General features: G+C 39.1%; 1 protein-coding gene across 1 annotated transcript in view; it reads right to left on the bottom strand.

Annotated features, from left to right (window-relative positions):
* Window positions 1-473: 473 nt before the first annotated feature.
* BOD1L1 (biorientation of chromosomes in cell division 1 like 1) overlaps window positions 474-10106 on the bottom strand; it is a 56853-nt gene continuing 47220 nt past the window's right edge. Inside the window, exons 23-27 of the mRNA XM_077815841.1 lie at window positions 8049-8083; window positions 7860-7944; window positions 7263-7431; window positions 3082-3225; window positions 474-1818 (exon numbers count right to left, since the gene is read on the bottom strand). Coding sequence (XP_077671967.1) covers window positions 1710-1818; window positions 3082-3225; window positions 7263-7431; window positions 7860-7944; window positions 8049-8083 — 542 coding nt within the window. The 3' untranslated portion in view covers window positions 474-1709. The remainder of the gene's footprint in view (window positions 1819-3081; window positions 3226-7262; window positions 7432-7859; window positions 7945-8048; window positions 8084-10106) is intronic.

The following is a 10106-nucleotide window of genomic DNA, read 5'->3' as shown; positions in this document are numbered from 1 at the left end:
TGCCAGAGCATCACTGCATCAGTCTTTAAGGCACTACGGCCCTCATTCTGCAGTCAGTCAATCAATCTCTAGTCAGCAAAGCACTTAAGCATGTGCTTAACTTTCAACAGGTATTTAAGTCTCATTGGCTTCAGTACAACTTAAGCATGTGCTTCGATGCTTTCCTGAACTGGGGCCTAAGACAGACCTTAAAAAGTTTAAGGATATTTGGTAAGTCTGAATAACATAATCAGTTCACTGGAGGAGTTCTTTAATTTCAGGACATGGATTCACTTAATGAGCTATCCAAATTATTTTTGTAGTAAATATATGATACCTAGATGGCGTGATACAGGGGCTTTATAAAAAGGGACTGATTATGCAAACCATTACTCATGTGAGTAAGTCCATCCAAGTCAATTGTAAATACAATACAAACAAATACAGTGACACAAGTAAGGAATTTAAAGATATAACAAATATTGCAACTCAGGTTTTGGGAAACATTTTATAATTTATATATAAAATCTCAGTAAGAAATCAAGTAGAATATCTGACAAATATGCGCCTTACAATAACGAGTAAAAAAACAAAACAGAATGCTAATTTTAATTATAAAACAAGAATATGAACAAAACATTTTAAAATAATCTCAGATTATTTGGCAACTCATCATATCATTGCAAGAGACAAATTTGATCTTAAGAAAAGCTTAACTGTAAAACTTAACTTGAACATTTGCTCTTACGGTAGTATTAATATACATTAAAAAAAGATTCTGGCAATAATACCAAGTTCTACTTTTTTAATACCTGTGTATAAAATGTAACATAAAATGCTGAAGCTCCATAGTTATTTGAAGTTAAATATCACTTCTATGGGTCCCTCCTCATTGACAGACAAACACTGAAAGAACAGTTAAGTTGTGAAATAAAACATAGCAGTTCGTTGTACTTCAGAGTAGCTTTGGCTGAAATGGTCTGAGTAAACCTAAGCTAGTACTATTGACTACTTTAAGGTTGGTACAAAAATTCAGAGATGGAAAGTTAATCTGGAAAGATGACACTCCCTATTTTATACATAGTTATGAATGTGAACAGAACAGGGAGAGAGAGTCCCCTTTATTATGCTAATCTACTTTAATACATGCGAGAGAATACTTTACCAATTGTCTGAGCATATTTCAGAGAACTTCGGGTTTTAGACAGCCCTGAAAAAAAGACTCCTACTGATGGCTGCATAGAATTTAAAATAATCATTAATAAAACCTAAGGTATATACTAAAGTTTACAGACCAGTCCCCTCCATACAATAAATAAAGTGTTCATCATTGATTAGATTCATACACAGAGTAAAATACAACCTATTTTTACAAGTTTATATACAAAGAATATTAGTAGGCCCTTGGTGCCTGGTGGAGTGGAAGCATCTGCATTAGCATGTCACATTGGGAAATCCCAACTTTCTGAGTCAGTGTTAAAATCTGTAATTACTTTGTTTTCCTTTCAGATACAAAGTAAACTTATTTTTTTAATCTGTATAATATTCTGTATAAACAATAGTTTATAAAATTGTTTAAAATGTAACTTAAGTTCTGCATCTATTAACTTAGAGCTCAGAAATGAGCACATGCAAATCCCTTTGCTTTTACACAACAAAACAAAAACACAGAAGCAGAGACCACTCTCTTTTCTTTCAACTTTTCCATGAATATTATCAGATGGTAACAATTATCGCTTTGTTTTCTTTAATGGTGTTTCGTCCACTTTAGGCTGCCCTTTTCTGCGTACCGCTGGTGGGCTGGCTTCCCTTTTACGCTTGCTAGCCTGCATCTTTAACCTAGAAGTTGTAACAATTATTAATTATGCTTAGAATTTTTAAAATAGTTTATATTTTCAAAGGGGTTTTAGGCACACTTAGAGTCACATTCTTCCATCCCAAGGGGAAATGCCAGGAGATACTGTCTCAATTCCCCAGTGTACACCACCTGCCTCAGTTGCACAGCATGTAGGGGGAGTATACCCCACTTCACCAGACCTTAGAAGGATGCTACATATACTCACCCTCAATAGCCAGCCAGTTCTATTGGCTGCTGCAGAGAAGATAGAAAGGGACATGGTTCCACCACCTCTTCCCCACTGTTTGGGGGGAAGGGGGCGGGGGCGGGCGTGGCTTGTGCCCCAGGAGGACATAAGCAGGGTTCAAGTTCCTTCACTCAAGACAGTAAAAGAACAGCAACTGACTCGTGTCTCTTGTGCAGAAAAGGGCATAATGGGAAGGCACCTTACCCACTCCCCTTTGTGCATGCACGTGTAGGCCAATCATGCCCTAGCCCTAACCACACATGACCACAGTCTGAACTACTGGCCATCACAAAGTACTTAATATAAACTGAAATGCAGCCTCTAACTGTCAGTATCCAATATGTGCTTGCCACTATTGCTGCAAAGTTATTTAAGCAGCGTACGTGCTCCCAATGCCACACATTGGATGGAGGAATACTGTAGAGGTAAACAATACCGTAGCGGGTTTCTGTAGAGGTAAATAATTATTTGTGCCCTTTATTGCTCCCGTATCATACATAGAGATAGCCTCAAACTTAAAAAGGGAAAAAATGCTTTCCTTCCCTCCCCTTCCAGTGCTATTTTTTAAAACTTGAAATATTAGGAATCTCAAAGGCTCCCTTCCTAAGTTCGTCAGACAGAAAGAGGGAATATCTTTGGAGAACCTGATTACGTCACATGCTACTGAAACCTAAATTGCAGTTGTCCTGGCCCCAGCATCTTCTCCATTCCAGAAAGAATTGCAGCTCAGATTAAAGCCTTGTGTGACATTGTTGCTCAGGCTCTCTTAAGTACTTTCCAAGATCCTCCAGCACAGAATGGGAAGTAAAGACCTGATATTTCAAATGTAAAAGAATACACAGGAAAAAAAATGGGGAAGAGTCCTTTGAAACAGTTTTGGGATATCAGAGAAAGGCAAAAACCACTTTTCTTTTTGCTTTGCAGTTCAGTGCTGTAGTAAATTATAGATGCAGAAAAAAGGATCCATTTAATGACATCCAAAACAAACAGTAAAAGATGCCTCCATTTTCATACTTACTGTGCCAACGGAGGAGACTTGCTAACTTTTGCTTCACTAGGCGACCTCTTTTTCACTGCTGAATTTTGCTGTTTTTTAGGAGAAACTGGACTTGGGCTGTTTCCTTTAGAAGCAGCACGGGTGGTTGGTTTGCTTGGCTGCTTTCTGAAACGTTAACAGAAAACTTTCTGTAAAAATGATGAATGAATACAGCAAAATAATCAAATCATATTCAGCATGCATATGTAATAAGTACAGGAAATTAAACTATATGGCATTTGCCACAAGTGGCTCAATACTGTCAATGCAAAATGACATCTGCAAGTTTGGGAGTAAAGAAGAATACATCTTAAGAAACCCAGAATTGAGATTTGTCCTTTATTATTGTTGTGCTTATCTTTAATATTAAATTATGCACAGGGTATGGGGGGGTGACTCTTAGGGCTTGTCTACACTACCCCGTGGGCGTCAATCTAAGATATGCAACTTCAGCTACTTGAACAGAGTAGCTGAAGTCAATATATTTATATCTACTTATTGCGGTGTCTTCACTGCGGTAAGTCAGCAGCTGACGCTCTCCCGTCGACTCTGCTTGTGCTGCTCGTTCTGATGCAGTACCGGAGTCTGGGAGAGCGCTCAGTGGTCGATTTACTGCGTCTATACTAGATGCGATAAATCAATCCCTGCTGGATCAATCACTGCCCGCTGATCCGGCGGGTAGTGTAGACAAGCCCTTAGGCTGTACATGGGGTTCCCCTTCCAACTCAGACGAAGAGTTCTCCTTCGGTGACCATGGCGCGGGTCACACTGTGCTGCCTTCCCCATGCTTGTCCTTTTTCTGCACTGGCGAGCACCCGCTGTCAGTGCGCTGCTTTTTGTGCTTCTTCCTTTGCACTGGGAGATGGTGAACGGTGTGGGGAAGAGCACAGTGCCAGCAGAGCGCTTCGCATAGAAGCCGAAGTACTCTGTGCAGAATCGGAGCAGCTTTGCTCTGAGGCTGGTCTGAGAGTAGCTTCCATTAGGATAACCTTGAGTCTTATTTCTCTGTCCTTTTTAGTGTGGGGTCTAAAGTCCTGACAAATCTGGCACTTTTCCCTCATGTGAGTTTCTCCCAAGCACTTCAAAGAACTTGAGTGTGGGTCGCTCATGGGCATAGGTTTGCTGCAGGAGGCACAAGGTTTGAAGCCTGGGGACTGGGACATACCCCGCCAATTGGACGAACAAAGCCCCTCGATGATAGTTAGTCCCTAGCTACGCTATTTACACTACCTCTAAACTACAATTTCTATATACACTAAAGCTATGTTTAAAACAACAACTAGGAATCAGAGACCAAAATCCCCAGGGAAGAAGCCTTGTTGAAGCAAGAGAGATAGTTCCAGCAATGTCATGGGCGGTAAGAAGGAAAACTGAGAAGAAGATGAGTGGCCGGCAGTGCCCCTTATACCAGTGCATGAGCACGTGGCTCCAGAAGGCACTGGAGCTGGCCCAATGGATACCACTGAGGGAAAATCTCTGGCAATGGTGGACACAGTGTGCACACACCTAATGTGGAATGGACACGAACAAACACCTGAAGATCTTAGTTACAAGCAAGTATCTGGTCTTGGGTGTGTTGATGTTGGCAGTATAGATAACTCCTCTTGGGGGATTCACAGACAAACAATTGTATGACTGTTCTTTTGTTCTGCATACAAGATCTTGAGGGCCAGAGAATACCGCTGTTAAAGGTGTGGTCTGAGCACCAGTTGAGTCCCCTAAAGGTAAAAATTAGATGTCCTCAGAAATGAAGCCAAGATAGTGATTACTAGAATCCCAATGAAGATGGTGGTGTCAAAGTACGTTGTCACTGAAAATGGAACCAAGATTGGGCTTGACTAACTCAGAAGATCCTGACATCTGATTCTATGGTTCCATGGGAATCCTATGCTCAGCATCAACATAAGAAAGACTAGAAATGAACTTTTGTTTCACTGCACTGAGAACAGCCCCTAGAATGCACCAGATCATCCATCAGCACTGACAGAGACTGAGGTTGGTCTCTCGGGCAGTACTCTTGGTACCATTTAACTTTTGGCATCAAGAAATAAGATTTCTCTCTAATCTCAAGGGGTCACTAGAATGAAAACTTCTTGCTTTAGCACTGCAGATTGGTGCTGTGTCCTCATTTTTTCCTATAATTCTTAGAAGAGAAATGGCAGTTGACAATTGTGGTGCTGTCTCCTTTTCTTCTCATGTTCTCGAAGTACAAAAGAAAATACAAAAGAAAAATGGCATGGAACGGAGTTAGAGGCCTCTTGTTTGCCTGCTAGATCACCCAGATTCTCTTGGCTCCAAACTTGGGAGAAATCCCTATCAGGAGGGCTAGGAAGAAGGGCCTGGAATTAGTTCTTACATGCCTGATACAAATAAGTGTCTTTTAGGAATCTTCAGGTCTTCTTGATTCTTGAGAAGAGAGACTGTCCATCCGAGTTTGCTGATGTAATAATAGACTGTAATTGTCTGCTTGAATCAGAACTACCTTTTGGAATACTCCAATTTTGGACATGACCGCATCTGCAGGACTTTTATATAAAGTTGGACTTCTGGAGAGACCAAGTACCATTCCCTTTATTTGGGCTCCTTATCCCAAGAACAGGGTTACTACAATTTGGATTGGAGTAGTTTGGCAGGCCTTTCCATACTGAAAATTTTCTTTGCACTGCCACAACACACAGTATCTTGGAAGCAGCTAGTTTAAGAATACACTGGGGTGTGTGTGGTATTATGACCACTATAGTAGCCATCAAGTTCTACATCCATAGCATGGTCCTTGCAGAAATTTGCTGACTCAGGTAAATTCTTCTTGTCACCTCCATGATGTCATTTTTTCACTTCATGATTCACTTTTTTCAGGGTGAATTAAAGCTTTTAGATGAGCCATGTTTATCAGTATACCTATACACTACATTATTACACAAGGATAAAAGGGGATTTTAGATCTATGAACTTATTAACTGCAGCACCCTAATATTGGCAAGAACAGATCCTTCTATGACCACTAAACATCTCAGGGACACATACTGCATGGGTGCCAGTTCAAAAGGTAACAGCTCACTCATTGCTAGAACCAATTCCTTATCAGAAATCCAAGATGTAACAAACAGATGGGATGCAGCCATTATGCATGTGAATCAGCACATGTCTAGCTGCTCTCCTCTAGAAGGGGTAGGGCTTTACATCTTATGGTGGTTGAATATGTAGTTTTTAGATAGTAGTTATATCTGATAGGAACTAATATTCTCTCCTCTATTGCATTTTCTTAACTTGACTACCATTGAGTAATATGACAGCACATGACAGAAAAAAGCCAGGCACTGTGATTCAGAGTCTCCGACTTCATAAAGCAAAAGGTCACTAGATACCATGAAAATTTGAGAGGACTAAACTAATGTCAACTTCAGGACATCTACAAGGGCTAGAGATGATACCAGAGCTCACGTTATGATGACATGAGGTACAATATTTATAAGGGATAAGTCCCCACACCACGCACACACAACTTTAAGTGTTGTAGCTAAAAAGATAAACTTTAAAATATTAAAATCTCAGCTCTTAATACATGCAACCCAACATCATCTTTGTTCCAGTTACTGGTAAACATGCTTTACCACTCCCATCATTCTCCCTGCCAGTTTCATTCCTGTGAGAAGTGAAAAGCATGTCAATTTCCAGAGTGAGTGGAGGATGGCACAAAATACTAAGAGTTCAATTGCAAAGAAAGCCATTGCTTTGTGCTTGGTCTACATGGAAAAATTATATTGGCATAGCTACATTGGTCAGGGTGTGAATTGCCAGTATACATGCAACTATGTGGATGGAAGAGTGCTTCTGTTAACATAACTAATGGTGTTTGGGGAGGCGATGTTACTACAGCAACAGAAAAAACAGTCAGTGTAGGCTGTGTCTATGCTGGGGGCGATGCTGGCATAGCAATGGTGACATAGGTTGTGTAGAATAGAGGCAACCTTGGAGTTGCACTTTGTAGGTCAACCTGTTGAGGAGCTGGGATTTTTAACACTAATGTTACTGTCCTGTTTTGTAGGGCTGACAGATTTTTCAATATCAGACTCTTATTTTTAAAAAGAGAGGTTAGTTAACTGTGTGTGTCATAGAACATTGGAGGCAATGTCTTTTAAAAATACTAGCTAGCTGAATATTACTTTTGAGCCTCTAATCTCGTGGCTGATCTAGTTGTGGCTCCAGAATGCGTTTCATCATCTTCATCATCATCATCATCTTCATCATCATCTTCGTCTTCCTCCTGTTCTTTTGTTTCCTCTTCAGCAGCAGATGCCAACTTCCGACGTTTTCTTTCCGGCTCCAGTATTTCTGTCCATGAAAAATTTTACATGTGTTATAATTTCATGAAAGGCCCTTCAAAAGACACTTAGTTTAGAAAAGGCATTTAAAATGGGACTTGTAGTAGAATAAGTAATTTTCCGTTTCCTTCATCCTTCAACACTTAATTCACACTTGTTTGACTTAATCTCTCAAAACACACATTCTCAATAGTTTACTTTTGCAGTTCACAGCCAGAATTCATACAAAATTCATCGGGGTTTATAGAAGCATCTGGGATGTACCAATTCTGACAGGAGATTACATCAATTTACATAATATTTACACTAGCTGTAACCCAATGATTTTTTCCCCAATGAAAGGAAAACATAATAAAGTTGATCTTGTTACAACTTTATGTACACCTAAGCACAATAAACTCTTCAGTCTGTTAAGAGCAGCACAATTTCATGTCTTACCAGTTTCCTCTGATGGAATCACAGAACATCTGGGCTTTCTTCCTCTTCGACGCACAATCATCTCTGCTTTCCCTGCCTCACCCTCCTGAGGTAATGAAATGAAAGCAAACAGGACTAATGAAATGTGAGAAAGCGGGCCATTTTTCAGTATACTGCTTAGAGGCTTTCAGTAAAAATGCTTGAACTTACATTTGCTGTTTCTTTCTTATTAGACGTGTCTTTAGCTAAAAAGAAGAAACACTGTAAGAACTCTACCTAAATGTAAAACTGAACTTCAAATCCCTTTACTAATCAATCTTTTTTAAAAAAAGTTTCCAAACTCAGTTTGTTGGCTTTGTATAAACATCACCAAAGTAGTCAGAAACACATTTAAAAGTGCTCTTTCCAGCAGGGATGCCAACCAACTGCAAACAAAAGACAGGTTTTTTTGTTTTTGAAAAGAGATGATCTATTCATTAAAAATATTCAGGTCTTTAAAATTAAGACTTTTAGGTCACATGACACTGTATTTACTGCAATTATTGATTTAAAATCAGTAGTAAATGCCATTCCACTTTAATGAAAAAGCAAAGTTATTTAAATATTTCAATTGCAATCTAACAGAGGAGGATGGCAGCAACAGAAAAGGATAGAGTTTTAGGGTCTGACTGCAACTCTTGCATTAATCAAAAGGGACTATTCATGTAAAGGTAGACTGGATCCTTCATTTAATACTTCTGAAGGACTGTGGTGCATGTTTCAAAAATGCATATACAATCTCCATCATGCAAACTGTCCTAAGAAGCAGCTCCCAGGCCTGAAAGGGAAACTATATATCTGCTGTCACTGTAGTGGGTGCTTACAACCTCTAACTTTGGCCTGCTCAGCTCTGTGTTGGAACAAAGTCTACTCCATTCCTGGCTGATAATTTTGCCAGTTGGCATCATCTGAATAATGGTGCAGATAGAAATCCCTCATAACAGAAAGAAGAAGGAGGCTCATAACAAAAGCAAATTCTTGTCTTTCTTTCCCCCTCTATAGAACTACTAGTTCTCTTTGCTGTCTGCACGGCATGAGAAAATCCCACTCCCAAGCCTCGACTCTGCCAATTTGGTTGGACAAAGCTTGATCATCCTATTAGTCCATCTGCTTATTTGTCATAGCATATGTAGAAAGGACATCTAACTATCCAAATTATCAGTTCGTATGAGCAGAAACGTGTAATAAAACACACATTTAAGTGTGTTGGAGTTAAGTTAATAAAATTAATGAAAAAGCTCGAATTGTGAATGAAAACTATTAACATTCACATACATACCTATATTAAATATAATTATGCAGGTAAAAATGTATGAGATTAGTCCTTCCATTAAGAAAAGTATTTCATGCAAAATAAAACTTCTAATGAACAAATGAATAATAAAATGTGAACAGAGTTCATTCATTTTGCTATGTTAAACTATGAATACATTAACATTTCGTAAAACCTCTTACAAAAACACAGATGTGTTAAAAAGTACCCCACAAGACATATAACCTCTCTTTAAAATACAGAATGGTAGAATCATAGGACTGGAAGGGACCTCGAGAGGTCATCTAGTCCATATAGTATGGATACTATAGCTTTGCTATAAAGCTTCAATAAAAGTATATAAACAAGTTCTACCCTGAACCTGTGTAATAATCCCCAAAAAATCTTGATCCAGTAACAACCACTATAGTAATTTGTGCAAAACAGTTTCAGTTATAAATCCAGTATCATGTGCTCATAAATTTCTGAAAAATTCTTGAGACATTTTCCATGCTTAAAGTTTTGCCCAAAGAAGATTATTTTTGGGAGGGTTAAGGGAAATTTGAATCAACCGTGTTTCTCTTTCTTCTGTTGTACAGAAAAGCCCCCAAACCCTATTTCCTATTCTGAACGCTAAGTTTCTCCCCACAATGAACCCCCATGAGATAGCTATTTTTAAGCCAGACTTTGATGTTTCAAACATAGCATGGAACTAGCCTCACTGAAGTGTAATGCCTTGGTTAGGTTTGGAAAAAAAAAAAAACCCGTTTTTATTTAATAGTTATACATGTTTGAAAATACTACTTGGGCCAAGGGAAGTAAAACAAAAATCACTTCATAAAAACTCTTCTTGGCTCTGAAGCCTACAAAAAACTAGACAGTGGTCAGGCTCCTAGTGTGCTGAGACAACAGCCTATCATACTGACCAATACCATCCCAATGTTGCTTTGTATACCTCCCTTGGTCTATCTGTACCC

Source organism: Eretmochelys imbricata, chromosome 4, assembly GCF_965152235.1.
Source record: "Eretmochelys imbricata isolate rEreImb1 chromosome 4, rEreImb1.hap1, whole genome shotgun sequence".
Classification (NCBI taxonomy): Eukaryota; Metazoa; Chordata; order Testudines; family Cheloniidae; genus Eretmochelys; species Eretmochelys imbricata.
Note: the sequence above shows the minus strand (reverse complement) of the source record. Positions and strands in the feature narration are given on the sequence as shown.